At 39.9% G+C, this 27,717-nt stretch overlaps 1 protein-coding gene and 1 long non-coding RNA gene across 3 annotated transcripts; one reads left to right on the forward strand and one right to left on the reverse strand.

Moving 5' to 3' along the window:
* Nucleotides 1-8,670: 8,670 nt before the first annotated feature.
* LOC112235194 lies at nucleotides 8,671-11,228 on the reverse strand. Of its 2 annotated transcripts, XR_006079135.1 has the most exons (4): nucleotides 10,472-11,228; nucleotides 10,173-10,348; nucleotides 9,804-9,979; nucleotides 8,673-9,702 (listed from the first exon to the last, which is right to left on the reverse strand). It is a non-coding gene; the product is annotated as an uncharacterized LOC112235194 (long non-coding RNA). The 2 variants fall into 2 exon arrangements; XR_002951012.2 differs by having other exon boundaries at nucleotides 8,671-9,702; nucleotides 10,173-11,228.
* Nucleotides 11,229-12,795: 1,567 nt separating this feature from the next.
* On the forward strand, nucleotides 12,796-25,241 carry LOC112235193 (tumor necrosis factor receptor superfamily member 14-like). Its single transcript, XM_042299723.1, has 5 exons — nucleotides 12,796-13,150; nucleotides 24,140-24,245; nucleotides 24,338-24,619; nucleotides 24,731-24,818; nucleotides 24,949-25,241. The coding sequence occupies exons 2-5, from the start codon at nucleotides 24,140-24,142 to the stop codon at nucleotides 25,151-25,153; spliced, it is 681 nt and encodes a 226-aa protein (XP_042155657.1). The 5' UTR covers nucleotides 12,796-13,150; the 3' UTR covers nucleotides 25,154-25,241.
* Nucleotides 25,242-27,717: the final 2,476 nt, after the last annotated feature.

A 27,717-nucleotide genomic window follows, 5' to 3' on the forward strand; every position in this document is an offset into this window, starting at 1 on the left:
CATAGTACTATGTGAATTTGGTCGGGATCGTCCAAAAAGTCACACATTGCAGCTTTAATTAACCCAATTCACAATGAAATTATGTTGGTTGGCAACTCAATGAAATATCATTCAAAACGGAATGTTAATTTGACATCTCTACCCAGTGGAGTGATCCGAGTTAACCAGGTGAACATACTACAATCACTTTCTTTTGACAGATTGATCTGACACTGCCAATTTCAAGAAATCCAGTCAATGGTCAGAGAGAGATCCATCTCCCTTTCAAATCAAATCAAATCAAATGTATTTATATAGCCCTTCGTACATCAGCTGATATCTCAAAGTGCTGTACAGAAACCCAGACTAAAACCCCAAACAGCAAGCAATGCAGGTGTAGAAGCACGGTGGCTAGGAACAACTCCCTAGAAAGGCCAAAACCTAGGAAGAAACCTAGAGAGGAACCAGGCTATGTGGGGTGGCCAGTCCTCTTCTGGCTGTGCCGGGTGGAGATTATAACAGAACATGGCCAAGATGTTCAAATGTTCATAAAATACCAGCATGGTCCAATAATAATAAGGCAGAACAGTTGAAACTGGAGCAGCAGCACGGCCAGGTGGACTGGGGACAACAAGGAGTCATCATGTCAGGTAGTCCTGAGGCATGGTCCTAGGGCTCAGGTCCTCCGAGACAGAGAAAGAAAGAGAGAATTAGAGAGAGCACACTTAAATTCACATAGGACACCGAATAGGACAGGAGAAGTACTCCAGATATAACAAACTGACCCTAGCCCCCCGACACATAAACTACTGCAGCATAAATACTGGAGGCTGAGACAGGAGGGGTCAGGAGACACTGTGGCCCCATCCGAGGACACCCCCGGACAGGGCCAAACAGGAATGATATAACCCCACCCACTTTGTCAAAGCACAGCCCCCACACCACTAGAGGGATATCTTCAACCACAAACTTACCATCCTGAGACAAGGCTGAGTATAGCCCACAAAGATCTCCGCCACGGCACAACTCAAGGGGGGGTGCCAACCCAGACAGGATGACCCCATCAGTGACTCAACCTTTGTATGAGGACAATCAGAAGTGTCCATGAGCATATGCAGGGCATCTTTTTTTGTATTGATTGCTGCTTTCTTTTACATTGTAGTGGTTGTTGTATTGTTGTGATCAGGGTAACCTTGGAAATGAGACTCTGGTCTCAATGGGTTTTCCCTGAATAGATAAAGAATAATATAAAAACATTGTCCCAGTTTCAGTTGTGTCACTAGCCCCTCCTCTGTGTGTGACAATAGATCTTCTTCTGTGGTGTTTGAGCTGCTGCGTTCTCTCATTAGATCTTCTTCTGTGGTGTTGGAGCTGCTGCTTTCTCTCATTAAATCTTCTTCTGTGGTGATGGAGCTGCTGCTTTCTCTCATTAGATCTTCTGTGGTGTTGGAGCTGCTACTTTCTCTGATTAGATCTTCTTCTGTGGTGTTGGAGCTGCTGCTTTCACTCCTCCAGTCTCAGCTTTAGCTCCCTGTACATCACTGAGAGTAAGAGGAGGGATTTGCTCCCCTTTCTACTGCGTTTTTTGGTAAAACTTTCAATGGTCATCAATAAAACAAATTAACGTATAAATTGTCATGTTCACAATTTATGTCTACATTCTAGGAAAGGCAACCATTAGTCAGGGCGTTATAAAACGTGGGTATTTGGTAAATAGGTGTTTCAACAATGGGTAGCCTATCTGGTATTCAGTTGATTCAAGAGTTTTAACCTTTTAGGAATCTGGTATCTACAGGGTACTTTTTTTTTTACCTGGACATATACACAGCTTGTTACACAGTGATTTGTCACAAACTGTACCCAGACCTAAAGTCCCTAAAGGTACCTGCATAGTGGGGAGAAGAGACTGATCACTGACTTCAGTCTGGGGGTGTTTGGCTCCAGGAGAAGAGAACACAGCCTGCATGATCTTCAATCTCAGCCTCTCTTGCTGGAAGACATGTAGTAAGGGATAAATGCCTATGCAGAGTTCAATTTTCCAAGATAATGTACAAAACAGAGGCATGTATTCTTCTTATACCACAGTTGCCAAAGAAAACAATATTAAAACACACATTTTCCGGGAGAAAAAATGTGTTGTTGATATTTTTATAAGATAATTCATACTTTCTCATCTTTAGGTTGCTAGAGGCGCTGTCGTTTGATCGATTAGTTCGATATTTATGGAAGCGACACAGCTGTTCATGAAATATTTTCTGTTGCCATGCTCAGTGACAACGTTCTTATACCTTGCTTGTTAGCTCGCCAACTAGTTACGGCTAACACAGTCACCACCTCTGCAGCTAGAATAACAAAATAACCTCCCACACGTTTCTAATTTGACCAGCTGTTTTCAGCAATTGGTATTTTTAAATCCGGTTGTCATATTGGTAGGTTTGCTAGCAACAAACCATTTAGCTAGCTTCTAGCCTACTGTTTGATATGCAATGCAGTCTTCTCGTAATGAACAGTGTCGAGTGTCCTGATGAGAATGCACTATGCCAGGCAAAATCGTGCATCATCAGCTCATTGTTCTGGATGTATCCAAATACAAATGCAGCTCTTTGCTGTTATACTGGCTTCAGAGGTCGTGACTGTGTTAGCCATAGCTAGTTGTTTAGCTAGCAAGCAAGGGACAACAAAAACTTTTAGACTTTTACTTTTTTTACTGGGTGACTTTCACATGAGTCATTTTCTATTAAGGTATCTTTTGCTTTTACTCAAGTATGACAATTGAGTACTTTCTCCACCAATGCCAGCGAGCATGGTAATGTAACATATAGAATGAACAACTGTGTCACGTCCATAAATATCGAACTAATCGAACGAACGACTGAGTCTCTAGCAACCTAAAGATGAGAAAGTATGAATTCTCTTATAAAAATGAAAAGAAAAACAAAATGTTTTATACCAGTAAATGTGTGTTTTAATATTGTTTTCTTTGGTAACTGTGGTATAAGAGGAATAAACACAGCTCCACCTCGTCCTTAATAAAGACAAATATAAATACTACCTTCCTGGACATGACCTGTAGCTGGAACAACCTATCCTTCACTACCTTCCTGGACATGGCCTGTAGCTGGAACAACCTATCCTTCACTACCTTCCTGGACATGACCTGTAGCTGGGCCAACCTGTCCTCAGCTGCTGTCTCAACTCGTCCTGCTGGCCTTTAGCAGTGATCAGCTCTCCTTCCTTTATGGACAGAGTTATACACAAGGAACTCACTGTACCTGCAGAGTACAAATACAGTATTGATAGGGATAACATACAATATGAGTGTCTGTCCACTTTTAAACACACCTATCCAATCATTTTGGATCTCAGAGTACATAGTACTTACCCCCTAACACCTAAGGGTCAATTTGGGATTGAGGGCTCATCCACCCACAGTTTAGGGTTCTAAAACCTTTTGATGCATACACACCAGAGGAGATCACATGATTCTTCCTGGCCTCTAACTCCTAGATCAGTGGTATGTTGGTTCTCTACACTTCTCTCATCTGTTCAGTAAGTGATACTCTGTTGTCTTCCTCCTGACTGTCCACAGCATTCTCTGTATCTCTGAAGAGCTGTTTTTGTGTCCAGGTTTCAAGACACAGACAAGGCCACCATGCACGATTAGATCAGTTTTAGGTCTTATACCAGAAGATAACATTTACGCGCAACCTTTACATTACGTACAGCCTGTTAAATGTATGTAGAAATGATTTTGTTCACTTTCATTTGAAGTTCATTCATGCCAGTTTCAGTATACATTTTACAGCAGGTTATCTTTCAATCAGATGTGTTCTATTTTAGTTGACACTTTAGGCAAAGTGAAAGAGAATTGGATGAGGATATCATTCAAGGCAAGATTATATGTAAAAGTAATTTAAGAAAGATAACTTTTATGCAACTTAAAATATACCATTAACCAAGTTATAGTGCTGCTGTGTTAATTATGGCTGTATAAAAATGAACTATTATTTTTTTTAAACACGTCAAAGGTTAAAACCTGTTGAGTATTTTGTAGCCTAAAACAATACAGTCATAGCACCCTGACAGCGGATTTCCCCTGAAAGCACTATTATTTTGCCTGTGGTTGCTACATGCTGTAGGCTTGCTGCTGGAAAAAAACACCCACATATAGAGATCACGAATACAAACAAGTGCAGAGTGACGGTTTTGTCTTAGGCTACATTGTGTAGGGGTTTCTTTCCAGCAGCAAGCCCACAGCATGCTAGGTAAGGAATGTATCAACCACCAATTCAGCATGGACTGGAAAATATAGTAAACCTCTTGTGCTGGGATATCACAGGACATTTGCAAATAGTTCAGCTTTCCCCAACTTTTTGCACTCTCTGTTTACTGAGCTTCTGGCGCCTAGTTCAGTTCAGGCCATATAAAAATAATTGCGGGAAATTTGCTTTAAAACAGCAAGATTTTCTCTCAGCTTCATGGAAAATGTGTTGAATAGTATGAGATTAGCTATACCTTGCTCAGACTGCGCGTTAATCAAAAACACAGATATTGAAAGAAACAATTATAAAAATCTAACTGCATAGAGCATCCTGGGAAATACGATGAGTGTGGTTTTGCCAGAAAAATTCTTATTACTTGGGGTCAACCTCACTTGGGATTTGAACTCACAACCTTTCGGTCTCTGCAAGGCCTCCCCCACACCAGCTTTGGTGTCCAGTGAAAACACAACAGAAGTCTGGTCTCCAGTGAAAACACAACACAGGCTGATCTTCAGACCATCTCTTAACGAAAAAACAGGCTTCTGGCAAACAGTTGTCGTAAACCTTTGAGTCAAGCTCGTATTTTCATATGCAAATTAGTTTTGGGCCAAACTGTTGTGGTAAATTTGCGGCAACTTGTGAACTTCTGGCAAACAATTCTAGGAAACTTGCCAACATTCTGTGTGCTAGAATATGTATGAATATTCAAATTAGATCAGGTTTTTGGTGACTGTGTTTCAACAACTTCAAATGTTCAAACTTTTTTTTTAAAACTTCAAATGTTGTGTATACATACAGTACCAGTCAAATGTTTGGACACACCTACTCATTCAAGGGTTTTTCTTTACTACTACAATTTCTACATTGTATAATAATAGTGAAGCTATGAAATAAAACTATGAAATAACACATATGGAATCGTGTAGTAACCAAAAAAGTGTTAAACAAATGAAAATATATGTTATATTTGAGATTCTTCAAAGTAGCCACCCTTTGCCTTGATGACAGCTTTGCACATTCTTGGCATTCTCTCAACCAGCTTCATGAGATATCACCTGGAATGCATTTCAATTAACAGGTGTGCCTTGTTAAAAGTTCATTTGTGTAATTTCTTTCCTTAATCCATTTGAGCCAATCAGTTGTGTTGTGACAAGGTAAGGGTGGTATACAGAAGATAGCCCTATGTGGTAAAAGAACAAGTCCATATTATGTCAAGAACAGCTCAAATAAGCAAAGAGAAACGACAGTCCATCATTACTTTAAGACAGGAAGGTCAGTCAATCTGGAAAATTTCAAGAACTTTGAAAGTTTCTTTAAGTGTAGTCTGACTTGCTGGCTAGATGAACAAGGTGTTTATCTTTCATTTGAGCTATTGGACTTGTTAATGTGTGGAGGTTAAATATTTCTAAGAATATTTTTGCGTTCCATGCGCCACGTCCCAGTTTACATTGGTTCCCAAATGGGTACCTGAATCTGTAACAGGTTTTAAGGACTCTTGGAAGATTAGTCCAAATGGGGACTAAAAGAGATCCTAATAAAATCAAATAAAATAAATGCTTCAGAGTTCAAGTAACAGACACATCTCAACATCAACTGTTCAGAGGAGACTGCGTGACTTCACTAATAATAATAAGAGACTTGCTTGGGTCAAGAAACACGAGCAATGAACATTAGACCGGTGGAAATCTATCCTTTGCTCTGATGAGTCCAAATTCTGATATTTTTGGTTCCAACCGCTGTGTCTTTGTTAGACGCAGAGTAGGTGAATGGAGGATCTCCGCATGTGTGGTTCCCACCGTGAAGCATGGAGGAGGAGGTGTGATGGTGTGGGGGTGCTTTGCTGGTGACACAGTCAGTGATTTATTTAGAATTAAAGGCACACTTAACCAGCATGGCTACCACAGCATTCTGCAGCGATACGCCATCCCATTTGGTTTGCGCTTAGTGGGACTATCATTTGTTTTTCAACAGGAAAATAACCCAACACACCTCCAGGCTGAGAAAGGGCTATTTGACCAAAAAGAGAGTGATGCGAGTGCTGCATCAGATGACCTGGCCTCCACAATCACCTGACCTGAACCCAAGTGAGATGGTTTGGGATGAGTTGGAACACAGAGTGAAGAAAAAGCAGCCAACAATTGCTCAGTATATGTGGGAACTCTTTCAAGATTGTTGGAAAAGCCTTGTGAAGCTGGTTGAGAGAATGCCAAGAATGTGCAAAGCTGTCATCAGAGTAAAGGGTGGCTACTTTGAAGAATCTCAAATATAAAATATATTTTGATTTGATTTGTTTAACACTTTTCTGGTTACTACATGATTCCATATGTGTTATTTCTTCACCTATTCTACAATGTAGAAAATAGTACAAATAAAGAAAACCCCTTGAATGAGTAGGTGTGTCCAAACTTTTGACTGGTACTGTATACCAAATCACATAACTTTAAATGAACTTACTTCACAGACCCAAAAAATTAAACATACTAAATTTAGTAAATATACTGAACAACATGTATTCAACGTCTTTAACAGATCAAAATAAATCCAATACAATCATCAGCATAGCTCCTCCTACCCACATCACCTCAGCTCCTCCTACCACCACCACCTCAGCTCCTCCTACCCGCATCACCTCAGCTCCTCCAACCACCACCACCATCACCTCAGGTCCTCCAACCACCTGAGCTCCTCCAACCCCCCATCACCTCAGCTCCTCCAACCACCACCACCATCACCTCAGGTCCTCCAACCACCTGAGCTCCTCCAACCACCTGAGCTCCTCCAACTACCACCACCACCTCAGCTCCTCCAACCACCTCAGCTCCTCCAACTACCACCACCACCTCAGCTCCTCCAACCACCTCAGTTCCTCCAACTACCACCACCACCTCAGGTCCTCCAACCACCTGAGCTCCTCCAACCACCTCAGCTCCTCCAACTACCACCACCACCATCTTGTAGTTCCTCCAACCCTGTTCCTGGAGAGCTACTGTCTTGAGTTCCTCCAACCATGCCCTGGAGTTCTACTCTTGTAACTTCCACCACCCCTGTTCCTGGAACCTACCTTGTAGGTTCCTCCAACCATGCTCCTGGAACTACCTTGTAGGTTCACTCCAACCCTGTTCCTGGAGAGCTACTGTCTTGTAGGTTCACTCCAACCATGCTCCTGGAGAGCTACTGTCTTGTAGGTTCACTCCAACCCTGTTCCTGGAGAGCTACTGTCATGTAGGTTTCACTCCAACCCTAATCTAGTGCACCTGATTTTAGTCAGGTTAGTTACAAAATGTTAGTCAGGTTAGTTACAAATGGGGTTGGTTTGAAAACCTACAGTAGGGTAGCTCTCCAGGAACAGGGTTGGAGAGCCTTGGACTGATGGATCTAGTTCTTAGATCAATGCATTTGAAATTTGATAAGTCACTACAAAGGTGCAGTTCCCAGAAGTGGAGCTGTCACGTAATGCAATGAATGGGAAGATTGCATGTAGTTCTAATTAAATGATAATGGCTGAAGTTTAATTTGTTCTTAAAATGTAGGACATCAAATTAATCAGCTTTGGATGAGTTGGCTGCAATATGGCAGCAGTACTTCAGTCAACATCAGTCAATATCAGTTATTAGTGAAGTGTTTCTAAAAAACTAAACCATTAAACGCCAAGACAAACAACAATATGGACTGTATAATTCATTTGGTATTACTTATCATTAAGTGAACATTAACAGCCAATACAGATATACAGTGCATTCGGAAAGTATTCTGACCCCTTTACATTTTCCACATTTTGTTACATTACAGCCTTATTCTAAAATGTATTAAATAAATAAAAAATGTATCGTCATTCCCAAGGAGACTCGATGCTGTAATCACTGCCAAAGGTGCTTCAAAGTACTGAGTAAATGGTCTGAATACTTATGTAAATGTTATATATATTTTTTTATACATTTGCAAAAATGGGCTACTGTGTGTAGATTAATGAGAGGATTGAAAAAGAGTTTTATAATAAGGCTGTAATGTAATAAAATGTGGAAAAAGTCAAGGGGTCTGAATACTTTCCAAGTGCACTGTATTAACAATTTTCTATTTATCCGTTATTTTACTGAACACATTCTCATTTCCAGCAACAACCTGGGGAATAGTTACAGGGGAGAGGAGGGGGATGAATGAGCCAATTGTAAACTGGGGATTATTAGGCGACCGTGATGGTTTGAGGGCCAGATTGGGAATTTAGCCAGGCCACCGGGGTTAACACCCCTACTCTTACAATAAGTGCCATGGGATCTTTAATGACCTCAGATAGTCAGGACACCCGTTTAACGTCCCATCCGAAAGACGACACCCTACACAGGGCAGTGTCTCCAATCACTACCCTGGGGCATTGGGATATTTTTTAGACCAGATGAGAGTGGTTCCTACTGGCCCTCCAACACCACTTCCAGCAGCATCTGGTCTCCCATCCAGGGACTGACCAGGATCAACCTTGCTTAGCTTCTGAAGCAAGCCAGCAGTGGTATGCAGGGTGGTATGCATAGACGGTAAGTAGCGTTAGGTTCTAGTAAGAACTCGACAGACACTATGAAAGCTTAAACCAAGTTTATTCATCCCAAAGGATCGAACAGCTGACCAAGACATGGTTTCACCTGTGGTAGTATACATACCCCACTTTGGGTGGAGTCTCCTGCTTATTGCTAAACATAGCATGTTATTGCTAGGCAGGAAGCCTATTCCTATAACTAATGATTATTCCTATAACCTGTTATGGCTGGGGGCAGTATTGAGTAGCTTGGATGAATAAGGTGCCCAGAGTAAACTGTCTGCTACTCAGGCCCAGTTGCTAATATATGCATATTATTAGTAGATCTGGGTAGAAAACACTCTGAAGTTTCTAAAACTGTTTGAATGATGTCTGTGAGTATAACAGAACTCATATGCCAGGCAAAAACCTGAGAAAAGCAGGAAGCCTAATCCTATAACTAATGATTAATCCTATAACTATTGATTAATCCTATAACTAATGATTAATCATATAACTAATGATTAATCCTATAACTAATGATTAATCCCAGTTAAAGCTCAGAAATCCAAACCTATCAGTAGATAAATGCTTAAAATGTTGATGTGCAGTTACATTTTGAAACACTCAATTGTTAGTGTAGTGCTACTGGATACAATTCTATACATTCGGTATCATAAAAATGTTTTTATGCAACATCGAAATGCGGGGAATTCACAATACCGGAGGTCATGAATTCTCTAAAGGCATTGTAGGTGCTATGAAGAGGGAGCCTTAGTGTGACAGCACACACGTTTGCCTCTGGGTACTTTTTCTTCTGCTGCCCAGCGAGACGCCCTCGCGCTGTGTGGAGGAATTCGATTGTCGGGGTGACCTCAAACCCCAGGGGTGGCACCCCCGTTGCCCCAGTAGTAAACTCCAACACCATCATCACTGTTAGAGGAGGACATTCTCCATCTGAGGAGTATACAGTAAAACATTTAAAATACACATTTAAATCACAAAATGGAATAATATGCAGTTACCGATAAACTTGAACAATTTAACTACTATCTTACCTTGCACCTCAGCCAGCCAGTTGAACCAGTGGCAGATGGTGTCGTTCTCCAACCACCGCCGGTTGCCGCCAGGTATGGAATAGGTTACTTTAAACAGGTCCATCAGGTCCTTGGCAGTGAGGCTTTATGGGGTCAACAAAGAGTACTCGGAAGCTGTCCGGGTCGTTCCCCAATGCCTACAGCAACCCAAGAGAGTTGAAACCATATATGAACCTGTTATGATATAGAGACCGTATGAATATTAAACAAATAAGTGTTAAGGACATTATAGTGATGTGTATTGATTTAGGAGGATGGACCGATTCAAAATACTTATGTTAGAGGAGGTTATGACAAGTACTTCACAGATTTATGACAGAGTTGACTTACTGCTCCAAGGCCACCTGCATGCTCCCTCGGACAAATTGTTGAGCCACCAATTCAATCACACCATCCCTGTCCTCCATTGTCTTGACAACAATCCTTTTCAGCCCCAGTAGGCTCAGCCAGTCTACCGATTCCTCCAATTTGTTCTTCACCTCGGATAGGTCCTCTGCTTTTTTGATCTAGAATTTAAAAAAAATGTATGACAGGCAATCGAGAATTTTAAAAACATCAAAAGAAACCATACATGTAAAAAATGATGATCTATTATTTCCTGTTGATGTTAGGGAGGATATAAAACTCACATTTTCCAATATGCTTTCAGAGTAGTGTGGCTCACCTCCTCCAGACTGAGTGGAGGAGCAGGCGTCCCACACACTGCTGCGAAGAGTCGCTCAGAGAAGAAGTGTGGCCCAACCCCTCCAAGGACCACACACACACTGATCATTTTCCCAATGGTTCCATACAGGCCCTCATGTGATGCTAAAAATATTATTTCAAATGTGTGCCAGCTTTACTATCCCTATTATATATTGCCCTGGACAAAGCACTTGAAAAAACCTCTTCACAAAATGTTTTGGCTAAAATTCTGTATTTGACAATGAAAATCAGACCTTAATACGGGTAAAAAGAAACGAGAAGGCTTACCATGGACATCAAGTGGCATACGAGGAAATGTCCCTCACGAGGAGATGTAATACTCCCTGGAGGGACCCCATTGGTCAACTGCCCCCTCCACCTTGGACTCAGCGTCCATCTTAGCCCCATGCATTAAAGTTTTTGTTTTGAAATGCATGCAGGCTACTGTTTAGGACGTTGCTCCTGTGGACATTTATCATGCAGGCTACTGTTTAGGACGTTGCTCCTGTGGACATTTATCATGCAGGCTACTGTTTAGGACGTTGCCCCTGTGGACATTTATCATGCAGGCTACTGTTTAGGACGTTGCCCCTGTGGACATTTATCATGGAGGCTACTGTTTAGGACGTTGCCCCTGTGGACATTTATCATGCAGGCTACTGTTTAGGACGTTGCCCCTGTGGACATTTATCATGCAGGCTACTGTTTTTATCATGCAGGCTACATTGCCCCTGTGGACATTTATCATGCAGGCTACTGTTTAGGACGTTGCCCCTGTGGACATTTATCATGCAGGCTACTGTTTAGGACGTTGCCCCTGTGGACATTTATCATGCAGGCTACTGTTTAGGACGTTGCCCCTGTGGACATTTATCATGCAGGCTACTGTTTAGGTTGCGTTGCCCCTGTGGACATTTATCATGCAGGCTACTGTTTAGGACGTTGCCCCTGTGGACATTTATCATGTTGGCAATGGGGCAGTTGTCCTGGTCCACTCAGCTCCAGAGCGTACGTAAAATGGGGAAAGGGGGTACCTAGTCAGTTGTACAACTGAATGCCTTCAACTTAAATGTGTCTTCAGCATTTAACCCAACCCCTTAATCAACATCCATGTCTTCGGCCCCGGGAACAGTGGGTTAACTGCCTTGCTTAGGGGTAGAACGACAGATTTGTACCTTGTCAACTCGGTTATTCAATCCAGCAACCTTTCGGTTACTGGCCCAACGCTTGTTTATTCCATGTGTAACTCTGTGTTGTTGTTTCTGTCGCACTAGGCTATCTGCTGCCCAAATGGCACTTAGGTCTGTTCTAGAGGGGAGAAAGCTCATTCAAAATGTATGACAAATCGAATAAGGATTGATCCTAAGGAAAAACACTCTGACATTGAGGTTTTAAATACTACATTTTGTTTATAAACAAATGATCTTAAAAAAACTTACGTCTCTGGATCCGATGATGGAGATGAGGGAGAAGAAGAAGGTGATAACAAGGTGAGGGGTGAAAAAAGAAAATATTGAGGATGTTAAGGGTGAGGGGTGATAAGAAGGAAAGTTTGGTGATGAAGGAGGTGAGTGGAGAGGAAAGAAGGCCGGCGAGAGGTGAAGAGAGGGGACATGTGTGACTGAAACAAATTGCAAAAATCACTGAAGCTGGAGACTTATATTTCCCTCACTAACTTTAAACATCAGCTATCCGAGCAGCTAACCGATCGCTGGAGCGTTACATAGCCCATCTGTAAATAGCCCATCTAATCTACCTACCTCATCCCCACATTGTTTTTATTGACTTTTCTGCTCTTTTGCACACCAGTATTTCTACTTGCACATCATCATCTGCACATCTATCACTCCCGTGTTAATTTGCTAAATTGTAATTTCTTGCTACTATGGCCTATTTATTGCCTTACCTCCTCACGCCATTTGCACACACTGTATATAGACATATATATATATATATATAGTGTCAGCACGCTTGTTTATTCCATGTGTAACTCTGTGTTGTTGTTTCTGTCGCACTGCTTTGCTTTATCTTGGCCAGGTCGCAGTTGTAAATGAGAACATGTTCTCAACTGACCTACCTGGTTAAATAAAGGTGGAAAAAATACAAAAAAGTATATACAAAAATAATATATATATATATATATATATATATATATATATATATATATATATATATATATATATATATATATATATATATATATATATATGTGTGTGTGTGTGAAACTAGCGATCGCCTACATCCCAAACACTCATCCCACGCTCTTGCTTTTAGTCGTCATGGAATTGTTGTGTGTGCGCCTTATAAGCGCTAGTCAATTATGATCGCATTTCTTATTTTGGCTAGAAGACAACGCATCCGCCGACATCGAATGTTAGCCATCCCACTATATCAAGAAAATCGAAAAGTACAATGTATAAACGTGATGATGTCAGGAAAAGTAATGTGCGCAGGCTAACGTATTTTTCTAAGAAGCCAGTGCATAATAGTAGCAGTAGCAGCAGGATTTCTGCCGATAAATGTGTGCTTTAGTATTGTTCTCTTTGGAAACTGTGGTATAAACGGGATAAACGCCTCCTTTCTGTGCATGACCTTGTCCCGCTGCGTTGTCCATTATTTCCAAGGTAATGTACAAAACGTCTGCGTTTATTCCTTACATAATACACAGATTGCATCAATCTGGTGAAATGCTTTGCCTTCCATCTGTTTTGTGTATGAACAAGTAAGTGTTTGTGATGTGTGATTTGAACAGATTTACTAAGCTATATTATATACGTACTTTCTCCTAGTCTGCAGACAGAGAGAGATGCTTCTACACCTGCATTGCTTGCTGTTTGGGGTTTTAGGCTGGGTTTCTGTACAGCACTTTGAGATATCAGCTGATGTAAGAAGGGCTTTATAAATACATTTGATTGATTGAAATGTGATTGAAGCCTAAGACGCCGTAGAGACTGAAATCAATACAAATAATGTCAAATAACAATATGCAAACTATATGTAAATGTTGGCCAATCACAAATAAATCGCATGTGAAGCCAGCTATATGAAAAACAGCTCCTTTTATGGAACGCAGACAAAATCATTAGGGGAAAGACTAGGTCTGGTGACGTCAGCGGATATGGCAACCCTGGTGGAAAGTTCCTAAAAATAAGGGAAAACTAGTCAGTCTTAGGCTCCATTCCAAACACTTGTTGATCTCACGGTTTTGCTTTTAGTCATCATGTAACTGTTGTTTTTTGTGCGCGCTTAAATGTGATGTCAGGAAAAGTTATGTGCATAGGCACGTTTTCAAAAGCTAACCAAACATGAACATCACTTTTATGATACGTGTTTGAGCCGTCATGTGCATTAGTAGCACAATTTCTAACTTATTTACATTTGTTTTTACTGACACTTGTATATTGACTTCTCCATATTAATGTTGGTTTTAAGATTTATATATTTTTTATATTATAAAAATACAATTTTAATTTATTATTTTTTTATTATAACATTTAAAATTCTAGTACAATACTGTAATGAAACAGCAGGGAGCAGGTCTCGAGCCCTCGACCTTCGAGCCCGAGGTCCGGCGCGCTATCGACTGTGCCGCAGACTCGATTTCCGCGCTTATAAACCCAGGGTCCTTACACGATGTTACTCCCTCCTTTCAAAGAACGCGTCCTCGCGCTAGCTTGCGACTCAACACGCTCACCGGCTCACCAGTCGTGGATACAAGGTCCGATCCCACTTCTGACACCAGTGTAATGAAAAAAAGCAGGGAGCAGGTCTCGTACCCTTGACCTTCTAGCCCGAAGTCCAGCGTGCTATCGACTGTGCCGCAAAAGCATGCTCATGTGTCAAATTTCCGCGCTTATAAACCCAGGGTCATTACAATACAAACAGGACATCACTACATGTATATTTTTTTCTGAAGAAACAGAAAATAGCATTGAAAGTTACAAAAAATGTAATCACATTATTTGAATTTCAAAAGTTCCTAAAATAAATAAAAAAAGGCCAGGGTTAAAGTTGTGCAAACTTAATTGTAAGAATAGTTTTTGTTGTTGTTATTGACAAATTCTAGAGATTTATTAGATATTCGATTTCAAGTAAAAATATATTGCATTTGGGGACAGATTTCAATGATTTGTTTTTGTATATGTAGGCCGTCATTGTAAATAAGAATTGGTTCTTAACTGACTTGCCTAGTTAAATAAAGGTTAAGTTTAAAATATATATAACATTTACCAGAGAGAATGAATAAATTAACGACAAATTCAGTGGTTTTGTTTTCATTTTAATAACAACATATTACATCTTTCATTGTAAATACATGGGTCTTATTGATGAAATGAAAATGTAAATACTTTACTCAATCCAATATAAATTTCACAGAGTCACACTCATAAAAAGTATATAATAGTTTCTCCTTCTTTATCACAGAAAAGGCATATGTCCTCTAAATACATGAATTTAGACAACAAGTTATTGCAAGGGTATATTTTGTGCAAGATTTTAAAGTGAATTTATTTTACTTTATTTGATATACAAAATTTGTGAGGAAGCAATCAAGCTTTCGTCTATTAATTTCAGTAATATATGCATTCATTCCAGAAGAATTTCTCTCTTGGAGAGATCTTGTTCTTGGAGTTAAAAAGTGACCGTATGAATGTATTATTACATTTCTTATCGAGCAGGGAGAAACCTTCTAACATATATTGTGCATCTATCTTGACTGTTCGCCAAAACACAAATTAGATTTCTTTAATTTAGTAAGTCCTGAAGGTATTGCTTTGCATATAGAATTAAATTCTTTATAATGTTTTGGGAAGTTCTATGTTTCTGAGAACTTTCTATAAGAGAGTATATTCCCTTCTTTATCAAATAAATCAAGCACATTAATAAGAATGATGAAATAGGGCAACCCTGGAGTACACTACTACGGTGAATATGAAATATTTTAGATGTGTTACGATGAATCATAATAGAACTATTCATATCTTTATAAAGCATAATGATAACAGAGACAAAAGCTAGTCCCGAAACCAAAAGTGCACTACGAATGTATTCTGAATTTTGTCAAGGAATAAAATAATAGCCTTGGGAATCAACTGAGTCAGTGTAATCATTCAAGTCTAAAACTAACTTAATGTTACAGCTGATTTGCCAGCAGCATACCACCCTGCATCCCACTGTCAGCGTGCTTTTGAAAGCTAGGCAGGGTTGTTCCTGGTCGGTTCCTGGATGGGAAACCACATGCTGCTGGAAGTGATGTTGGAGGGCCAGTAGGAGGCACCCTTTTCTCTGATCTAAAATAAATAAATAATGTAGGGCAGTGATTGGGGACATTGCCCTGTGTAGGGTGCCGTCTTTCGGATGGGACGTTAAAAGGGTGTCCTGACTCTGTGGTCACTAAAAATCCGATGGTACTTATTGTAAGAGTAGGGGTGTTAACCCTGGTGTCCTGGCTAAATTCCCAATCTGTTCAGTCAACTTACCTGGTTAAATAAAAAAATGTGGAGACCTTTCATGAAACCATTGCAGTAATAAATTAATGATTGATTTACTTAAAGATATTGTCTGATTGCTGATTTCACCAATAAGCAAATGATTGACAAGGAACAAGGAACCTACCCAGACACTAGGCATTCTTGGAACATGTTGAATACTGGTCCCTCTAAATGTTCCCAAAAGTGTAAATAAAATTCCACAGAAAGACCAGGTGCTTTCCCCTTCTTCATAGATTTAAGAGCGTTTCTAATCGCTACAATAGAAAACTCCTCTTCACATATGGACTTGAACCATGGACATGTTTTATAAAATGTTCACATTCAATCCCATTAAAATTAGATTTATACACATTTTCATAGAAAGAATACACAATGTTGGGTATTTACATAAGGTAATGTCAATATTTAAGGCAGAAAGAGATTCTCTTATAGTTCCTTTTTTCCACAAAAATATCTTGTGTTTTTCTCACCCTCGTCGACCCATTTTGCTCTAGATGTAATAAAGGCCCCTTTAGCTAAATCAATTCACATTTGATCTCATTCTATTCAAGATGTATTCAAATCTGTTTCTTCCTCTGTTGAAAGGGTACCCTTTTCTGAAAGAACATTACATGTATTCATAAACTTCTTTCATCTTCTTTCAAAAATGTTTGCTTCTTTAATTCCCTACTGTGTTGTAATGGCAATAGACCTTACCTTGAATTTAAATATTTCCCCGTTATTTCCATGCTTTGGTTTTAAATCATTTGAGTTAAACGAGTCTATGATCAAGTTCTTTATACTCTTGTTAAAGACTAGATCATTTAGGAGTGAATTATTAAGTTTCTGAAATAATGACGCCTGGGGAAGGAACCAAGGGGAGTGACATATATAGGGCAGGTAATAAAGAAGGTGATGGAGTCCAGGGTGTCATAGTGTCATAATAATTCACTCCTGTTGCGCGTAACGATGGTGACAGGTGTGCGCCATAACATGCAGCCTGGAGACCTAGAGGCCGGAGAGGGAGCACATGTGACAGTTTCCAGTATCCTCTAATGCCACTAGATTTTTCAGAACATTCTAACTTCAAGAATATAATTTTATGATCAGTCAAAGGAGCTCAAAGGAGCATGTTTATGATTTACTTCTTGTACATTCTGTAAAAGTGGGGGGAGAAATGAGAAACAGATGCATTCTGGATCTGGCCGTCATTGACCTATAACTCCAGGTGTATTAGTTTGAGTTCACATTAAAGAATCGTATCGATCACTGTCAGTTTACTGCAAAATTAGGTGATGATGTCACTATTCTGAGACTTTTGAGCTATTATTCTAGGTGAAAATCTATCTAAAGAGTTATCAGGTGTTGCATTAAAGTCTCCAGCTATTATAAGCCATGCATTTGTATACTTGTTTTGCAGCACAGTAAGCTTATTAGCAAGATTCAAAAATAAAGTATTCTTTGAAGAGTAAGAGTTGTACCCAAATACATTGTATATAATAAAACAATCATTATGTAGTTCGGAGATCAATATAACCCATCTCTGGACATACAAGACTGAAATATCACGTTTAAACTTATGAAGCAATATCATAGTACCAGCTGAGTGGTTAGACCCGTGACTATAATAAACAGTATTTCCCCATTGTGATTTACAAAGACTAGAATCTGAATCGCAGGAGTGAGTCTCCTGGAGTAGAATGAAATCTGCATTGAGAGTGTTTACAAAATAAAAAGTGATTTTCTTTTAGTTATGTTTCGTAAACCCCTGGCATTTAGAGATACAATATGTAGTGCATTGAATTCAAAACGTTGCATAAACTGTCAAAAATCAAATAAAAATAAGAAGACAAATACAGTAGTGATATGAATAACTGGTTAACTAGTAATCTAGGGAGCTAATAAGGAAACCTGAGTTTAGAGAAAGAACTGGACTACCCTAAACCGAGGTATTTACAGTGTGATCAATATGATGAACCGTATTCACATTTACAAACCTGGTGATATAAAATGGGGTGAACGTAAAAATGACTAACTAAACTCAAGTAATTTAGCTAACTCTTAACGTTTTCATTTGACCTAGAAAGAAGATGACATCAATTTCAGGTTAATGTAGCTACTGTATATACTTGAGCACAGTGTTTTCAAAACATTCAGTACTCTCATGACATTCACTTGATGTCCTGGCAATCGAGCTTCTTTCCATCGATAAATGCAAAAGGGCTACTGAAAATGCCCTCTTCCCTTTTTCTCTAGCCTTTTTTACCATTGGCCAAAGTGTTTCCCTTGCAGCAGCATCTTCTGGAGTGAGAGCCTCTTTGATGTGTAGTTTATTCTCTACACGAAACCTGGTTAAGTTTTTGCTGACTTTTCTTAGCGGATGTACAATCATCGCAAATTGAATTATGGGGCGTTTCAGGCCTTGGATTGAACATAATTGTACACTCGCAAACTCAATCAAAAAACGAGGGTTAAGGGGCTCACGTTGCCAACTAAAGTATTATTTTAAGTTCGTAAATAGGGTGTTTTGTAGCTTATCTACATTGTACCTTCATTATGCTAGCCTAGCTACTTTATTAGGATATCTACATGTATGATGAAAGACAAACACCAAGAGGCTGGATGGACAGTGTTGTTTTACCTAGTACAGGCAGGGTTGCCAGGTCCAGCTAAATTTGTAGCACAATAACCACTCAATACCCGCCCACAAGGCCTAAAAACTAGCCCAAATGTGTTTTCGCAGCAAGAGACGAGTTGCCACATTTCGCCGATAAACCCTTTTTCTATAACGCTATTGAGCGAATTAAGAAGGAATATCAACGTAAATTGTAACAACATAAGAAGCTAAATTCGGTTTTCCATCAAAACAATAATTCTTACGAACTAATGTGTTTAAAAAAGGAATTTAAATATGTCACAATAGAAATAAAAATTTGCCCTCATTAAACTCGCCAGATAATTTTCCATCAATGAATGTCGATTTAACTCGTTTGTAGTGATAGAAAAAGTACCCAATTGTTATACTTGAGTAAAAGTATAGATACCTTAATAGAAAGTTACTCAAGTAAAAGTGAGTCAGACAGTAAAATACTACTTGAGTAAAAGTCAAAGTATTTGGTTTTAAATATACTTCAGTATCAAAAGTAAATGTAATTGCTAAAATATACTTAAGTATCAAAATTAAAAGTATATTAAGCAATGCAGACGGCACCATTACCTTGTTTTTAAAACGTATGGATAGCCAGGGACACATTCCAACACTCGGACATTATTCACAAAAGATGCATTTGTGTTTAGTGAGTCCGCCAGCCCAGAGGCAGTAGGGATGACCGAGTGTTATCTTGATAAGTGCGTGAATTTGACAATTTTCCTGTCCTGCTAAGCATTCAAAATGTAACGAGCACTTTTGGTTGTCATAGAAAATGTATAGGGGAAAAGTGTATCAAATACTTGTTCTCCCCACAGTATATTTCTCCACCTCCCCACCACTCACTCAGCAACAGGCTGCCTCACTGCCTGATAGTCAGCAGCAGCAGGTCACAGTGAAGCATATATTTGTAGGAAAAATGCCATGGAGGCCGCAGTGCATACAAAAGCATGTGGACACCCCTTCAAATTAGTGGATTGGGCTATTTCAGCCACACCCGTCACTGACAGGAGTAGAAAGCCCGAGCACACAGCCATGCAATCTCCGTAGACAAACATAGGCAGTAGAATGGCCTTACTGAAGAGCTCAGTGACTTTCAATGAGGCACCGTCATAGGATGCCACCTTTCCAACAAGTCAGTTCCTCAAATTTCTGCCCTGCTAGAGCTGCTCCGTCAAATGTAAGTGCTGTTATTGTGAAGAGGAAACATCTAAGAGCAACAAAGGCTCAGCTGCGAAGTGGTAGGCCACACAAGCTCACAGAGCGTCTGTCCTCAGTTCCAAACTCCATCTGGCAGCAACGTCAGCACAAGAACTGTTCGTCGAGAGCTTCGTGAAATGGATTTCTATGGCCGAGCAGCCACACACAAGCCTAAGATCACCATGCGCAATGCCAAGCGTCGGCTGGTGTGGTGTAAAGCTCGCCGCCATTGGACTGGAGCAGTGGCAACGTGTTCTCTGGACTGATGAATCACGCTTCACCATCTGGCAATCCGGCAGACAAATCTGAGTTTAGCAGATGCCAGGAGAACGCTACCTGCCCAAATCCATAGTGCCAAGTGTAACGTTTGGTGGAATAGGAATAATGCTCTGCGGCTGTTTTTCATGTTTTGGGCTATGCCCCGCTACAGCATACAATGACATTCCAGACGATTCTGTGTTTCCAACTTTGTGGCAACAGTTTGGGGAAGGCCCTTTACATTTTCAGCATGACATTGCCCCCGTGCACAATGCAAGGTCTATACAAAAATGGTTTGTCAAGATCGGTGTGGATGAACTTGACTGGCCTGCACAGAGCCATGACCTCAACCTTTGGGATGAATTGGAACGTCGACTGCGAGCCAAGCCTAATCGCCAAACATCAGTGCCCGACCTCACTAATGCTGTTGTGGCTGAATGGAAGAAAGTCCCTGCAGCAATGTTCCAACATCTAGTGGGCGTGGTTGGGAAACCAGTTGGGTGTACTGACAAATTGTCAAAAATTACGTTGCAGGCGGTTTATAATAGAGAAATAAACATTAAATTATCTGGCAACAGCTTTGTTGGACAATCCTGCAGTCAGTATGCCAACTGCACGGCTCCCTCAAAACTTGAGACATCTGTGGCATTGTGTAAAAAAACTGCACATTTTACTGTCCTATTATTGTCCCAAGCACAAGGTGCACCCGTGTAATGATCATGCTGTTTAATCAGCTTTTTGATATGCCACACCTGTCAGGTGGATGGATATTGTTAGAAGGAGAAATGCTCACTAACAGGGATGTAAACTAATTTGTGCACAAAATCTGAGAGAAATAAGCTTTTTGTGCATATAGAACATTTCTGGGATCTTTTATTTCAGCTCATGAAACATGGGACCAACACTACAAGCTTATTTAGATAACATAAAAAATAAATACAAAAAATATCTAAATATATACAGTATTATCATTTGCCCATAAGTAAAAAACATTTTTGTTTTAATGTAGATTTGATTTTTAGGCCATATCGCCCAGCCCTGCAATGAACACAATTGCATTTTATTCGATGGCAATTTAAATGTACAGAGGCACCGTGACAAGATCCTGAGGCACATTGTCGTGCCATTCATCCACCGCCATCACCTCATGTTTCAGCATGATAATGCACTGCCCATGTCGCAAGGATCTGTACACAATTCCTGGAAGCTGAAAATGTCCCAGTTCTTCCATGGCCTGTATACACATCAGACATGCCCATCAATTCAGCATGTTTGGGATGCTCTGGATCGACGTGTATGACAGCGTGTTCAGTTCCCGCCAATATTCAGCAACTTTGCACAGCCATTGAAGAGGAGTTGGACAACATTCCACAGGCCACAATCAACAGCCTGATTAACTCAATGTGAAGGTGATGTGTCATGCTGCATGAGGCAAATGATGGTCACATCAGATACTTACTGGTTTTTCTGATCCATTTGCTTTTTTTAAGGTGTCTGTGACCAACAGATGCATATCTGTATTCACAGACATGTGAAATCCATAGACTAGGTCCTAATGAATTGATTTACATTGACTGATTTCATTATATGAACTGTAACTCCGTAGAATCTTTGGAATTGTTGTGTTTTTATATTTTTGTTCAGTATAAATATTTTGTCTTGCCCATTCACCCTCTGAATGGTGCACACACACTATCCATGTCTCAATTGTCTCAAGGCTTAAAAAATAATTATTTTACCTCTCCTTCACTTCATCTATACTAATTGAAGTGGATTTAACAGACGACATCAATAAGGGATCAAACAGTAGATTTGACCTGGTCAGTCTGTCATGGAAAGAGCAGGTTTTCCTAATGTTTTGTACACTCAATGTACATTTTGTTGGTAATCTTGCCAGAAGATTCCGGCCCTGCAGTAACGCTTGTTTACACAGCTGCACTGGGGTCAGAACTCAATCATGGTTATGTTAAGACACCGTGGAGCCGGTGCAAGATATGGGTTGGAAGACATACCTCGATGCAGGGATGGGATATGCCTCTGTACTACAAATGTTACTTTTATCCAAAAAGTACGGATACATCGAGAAGATTTAAAATACTTTTCAACTGCCCTTTTCGTCCTAATGCTAGCGAGCAGTAGCCAGCCACTGTAGAATTTTAGAAGGGCAGTGTCAGCCAATCATCTCCTTTGTTGTTCAATGCAATAAGTATAGTGGCATATCCCATCCCTGCATTGAAGTAAATTTTCTGACCCATATCTCGGGCCGGCTCTACGTTGTCTTTTATAGAGTACCACCGTATGAGTCATAATACCCATAAATCCTAGCGGTCAAACAGGAAAATGGTTCCAATCGTTTTTCCATCATTCATTTTTCCCATAGGAGATTTTAGAAACACTTAAAATAACGGCTGTGTTTCAGGTAGGCTTAACCTGACGTGACGTTTTGATAACTGTAAATCTCTCTAGGACAAGGTGACTTTTATCAATATCTTCTCCTATATTTACCCCCCCCCCCAAAATGAAATGCTAGCTGCTAATTTGGCTATCATTAAGAACTACAAATGCCATAATGATCTTGATGAGACTGCCGAATCGAGGCAAAGGTAAGAATGTCTGGATCAACTATCTAATGTTAGCTAAATGTAGCAAGGAATAAATGTCTAAATGTCTTTAAATGGATAATTCTGTGAACTGTCTTGTGAAAGTTTTAAACGTACACAATACCTGTTAGCAAAGGTGCAGCGAGAGATGGCGTGCAGGAGCTTTCAGGGATTTGTAGTTTTGCATGATGTCTACTGTGATGCTAATTAGCATTTTCAAATCTGAGAGTAAATAGAGACAAAATATATTGATAAAAGTCACCTTATGACACCACTGTGGGGCTCTATGTGACCATGGTTGCGTTCTGACCCCAGGGAAGCTCAGTGTAAACCAGCTTAACAGTAGGGTTTGGGTGGAATCTTCTGGCAATATGACCAAAAAACGTTTACACTGAACACAAAACATTAGGAACACCTGCCCTTTCCATGAGTCTGACCAGGTGAACGCTATGATCTCTTAATGATGTCATTTGCTAAATCCACTTCCATCAGTATAGATGAAGGGGAGTCCTTTCATTTGGTGATTGGCATTCAGGTTGTGGCAACGGAAAGGCATGGTCAAATATAAGCTGATTGGAATTAGAGAACCATGGCTCAGTTTCAAAGCTTGATATTTATAGTAAGTTAAACGTTTTGGTTTTGTAATGCTTCGTAGCTTGGCATCATTTCATGGTACAGCAGAACTTGGCACCAGATAGTATGCTCAGAGTATACACACTGGCTGTGTCTGAAATCTGTCTTGCCTACTACTACTCACTAAAACTAGGCTACATACTGTGTCCTAATTTTACTCCATACTATTTACAGTGTAAAGTTTAGTACAAATGAATGCAGTAAGCAACATACTAGGCTCACCCATATTGAGAATGTGCCATATAATACACAATTGTGTTGATTCCTGCCATTTTGTTCATTTGGGTACATCTCATCCCCTCGTCTCATTATCAACTGTTGTCAAACACGTAGGCCTGGAAAGACGATTCTCTAAATCTACTAGATGAAAAGCCGAAATTAGTATAACATCCTGGAATTGAAAGCAAGAAAATGTCACATACCATAAAACATATTTTCGCTTACCTAAAATGCAAGTCTGGGTATTTGAACACGGCACTTTTGGTTGAATTCTTGTTTTGAAAATTGTTTAGAGTCTTTTAACAGTCAAATCTACTAGTAAGCGGCATGGCCTTTCAAAAACAAATTATCAATATAAAAATCTTTGAAAAGAATTGACATGAGTAAATTCCTAATATCACTTACATTTACTTACTGAATGTATGATGAAAACATGGAAATATTAACTATGCTTTCTCTCTATTTACACTGTCAATCTGAACTCTCCTCTCCTCCAGTCTCATCTCTACTTTAACCCCAAACTCTCTTCAACCCTGCTTTGTCAATGTGTGACCGTGGTAATGTGTTATTTTTCTCTATTTACAGATGAACCTAGCTATCATTTTGACACTTCTAACCATTCAGCGCTCTATTGCATGTGGTAGAGCAGAGTACAGAACAGGTGATGAATGCTGTCCTATGTGTTCACCAGGTAAGGACCAGCTCTGTATACTATATGGATTATTATGAAGAAAATACATTCCAATACCAATCAATCCATGACACTGACCTTCTATCCCACAGGAAACCGGGTACATAAACACTGTACAGAATTTACAAGTACTTCCTGTGTCCCCTGTACCGACTCCTCTTTCCTTGATGAACCCAATGGTCTTACAGCATGCGTACTGTGTACAAACTGTGACCCAGGCTTTGGTCTGAAGGTAAAGCAGCCATGTAGACCTTCATCAGACACTGTCTGTGGGACACTGGAGGGGTTCTACTGTCTAGACCCAACTAAGGATGGTTGTAGAGCAGCCCAGAGACACAGCAGCTGTAAACCTGGTCAATACATCAACCACACAGGTATGTCTTCATGCAGATCTTCCATTGACATCAGTACATGATTTATGCAATCATGAGTTAAGCATATCTCAAGTAAGGATCCTTAATGAGTTTCACCCTGTGTTGGTGCAGGAACAATATCTACAGATACTGTGTGTTCTGACTGTACTGGTGACACCTATTCAGATGGATCATTAACATCCTGCCAGCCACACACACAGTAAGTGTGGCTCATGTATAATGGTTATTTCCTTCAAATACTGCAATATGCAAACAGTTTTCATCATGTAAAACTGAGAGTTGGATGACTAAATTGTTGATTTACCAGTGGTTTATTTATCTTATTATAGATGTGATACCTTGAAGCTTCAGCAAATTAAACCTGGAACTCATTGGTCCGACTCTGAATGTGGACCACAGACCTCCCCTCCCATAGCAATAATATCTGCTGTGGTGATGGTGCTGGTACTAGCTGTGATGGCAGCAGTAGCTATTAGAAGAAAAAGAAAATATCCTGTATCTGGTGAGATCATTTTGGGCAATTGTACAGTTTAATTTATTGTTTTAATTGCCCAGATGAACAAGTGAGAAACATCCAACACTGAATCAAATCACATTTTATTTGTCACATGTGCCGAATACAACGGGTGTAGACTTTACCGTGAAATGCTTGCTTACAAGCCCTTCCAAATGATGCAGTTAAAAAATAAATAGAAAATAGTAACACGAAGATTCAAATAAAATACACAAGAATGCAGCTATATACAGAGAGTACCAGTACAGTTCCCGCGTGGGAACTGTTTGTAGAGCATGGCGCTAGCAACGCCAGGGCTGTGGGTCCAAGTCCCATGGAGGAACATTATGGACAATGTATGCATTCACTACTGTAAGTAGTGATGGAAAAGGGTGTCTGCTAAATGTTTAAAATAAACAGGGTAGCCTAGTGGTTAGAGCGTTGGACTAGTAACCGGAAGGTTGCAAGTTCAAATCCCTGAGCTGACAAGGTACAAATGTGTCATTCTGCCCCTGAACAGGCAGTTAACCCACTGTTTCTAGGCCGTCATTGAAAATAAGAATTTGTTCTTAACTGACTTGCCTGGTTAAATAAAGGTAAAATAAAATACTAAAGCATACAATAATGGAGCTCCATACAGGAAGTACCAGTACAAGATGAATAAAACAAAATACACAATGTTCTGAAAATCATGACAACACCCCTGTCAAACAGTATGTTATCAAGTTCCAAATTAGTTTGTCTCAATGTTGATTCTTGTATTTTTCCAGAGACACAAAGCCCTACAGAGGTATGTTAATGAATAACCCCCCAATACCCACTTTATACAGCAGTATTCTCTATCATAATGTGGTAAGGAGATGGCTGACAGGAATGTCTATTACCTCCAGGGTTGCACTTTTTAAAGTTTTATTGAGTTGAGGTTTCCTTTTACTAGGTATCAGACACTGAGGGAACATCAATGCTGTTTGTGGCAACAAGAACATCAGAATGGTACAGTATGCTTGAGTTCATGAATTTCAGCCAGATTTGAACTAAAACGTGTCTTCTTATGAATATTATACAGATTCAAGCCTCCTGGACATTCATCAGAACAATCCAGTCTAATGTGTGGCTCATTGGCTTGAAAACAAGACTAGGCAGTAGGGCACAATTTCTGTCCACTACATGGTGAATGTGATCTAGACTCCATTTTGAAATAAAAGTTGGAGGCTGGCATATTTGTTTTGTGGTGTAAAGATTAAAAAAGCCATGACCTTGATAGACAGCCTGTCTTCCAATACTGGGGATGAAGATGGACACCTTAGTAGGAGCCAGGTCTGTTCTGTTCTGGAAAAGGTCAGGTGTGTCCATGATTTCAAATGGTCAATCCAAGTCAGTTGACGGTAATTGGAATAAAACACAAATGCCATTTTGTAAGATACTCCACCTGGTCTTTGGATGCTGGTGCCAGATACATTGAGCAAATGCCCTTGAACTGAGGAAGTCTACAGATCACAACATCTCCATGGACCTTATGGAACTTGTGATGTACTGTAGATTCTGTTGATACAAACTGTGTAAAGGACATACGAATGAGATTTCCTGGACACTGGTATGGGGGAAAAATGGACTCCACTTGTTGAGTTACCATGGATTTGTATAATCCCACAGAGTAAACATCAAGAGGCAATGGTGCAGTGTAGGCTATGTTCAGTGTGACCCATTTATTTTGTAAAACTTTTATTTAACTAGGCAAGTCAGTTAAGAACAAATTCTTATTTACAATGACAGCCTACCCCAGACAATGCTGGGCCAATTGTGCACCGCACTATGGGACTCCCAATCACGGCCGGATGTGATACAGCCTGGATTAGAACCAGGGACTGTAGCGACTCTTCTTGCACTGAGATGCATTGCCTTAGATCGCTGCAACACTGGGGAGCCCTGATGCAAAGCAATGGGACAAATGTTTTGTTTACAGTTCTGTTCTTACGATCCTCCTAAAATATATATTTTATTGTCACACTGGGATACGTGCTGTGAAATATGTTGTTTTACAGGGTCAGCCGTAGTAGTACTCTGCCCCTGGAGCAAACGAGGGTTAAGTGCCTTGCTCAAGGACACAGACAGATTTTTCACCTTGATTGTGAGTTATTTGTATTGTATCTTTGCTTTTTATGTGTATTTTGTAGGTATTGTATTATACGTTGCACATTATTCAATCCCATTATTCATTGTATTGATCATCTATTGATGTTTTTGATTCCATGGGTTTACAGTCTATTCTATTGGATCCATTTGATTCTCTGTAAGTCAAGGGTGATGCTTGTTTCACCAGCCATCAGTGCTCAGTCTAGCTGATGTATATTGTTCCTGTAAGTGTATTGCTGGTGACTAATGTCCCCTCTTGGGATTAATAAATAGAGGATCTGCAATGCAATTAATAGAATTAGGCCCAATGACATTATTACATTGTGCAAATGCAATTGAAGAAAGCAAAAAATGTGATATTTTAGATGTGTATTATTGACTAAATTCCAAAACAATTCTTAATTTCATTAGAGATTCCAAATGAGAAGGATTATGTTGACATTCCTTTAAAAAGTGCATCCTTCCTTGAAAA

Source organism: Oncorhynchus tshawytscha, linkage group LG16 (assembly GCF_018296145.1).
Source record: "Oncorhynchus tshawytscha isolate Ot180627B linkage group LG16, Otsh_v2.0, whole genome shotgun sequence".
In the NCBI taxonomy this organism is placed as follows: domain Eukaryota; kingdom Metazoa; phylum Chordata; class Actinopteri; order Salmoniformes; family Salmonidae; genus Oncorhynchus; species Oncorhynchus tshawytscha.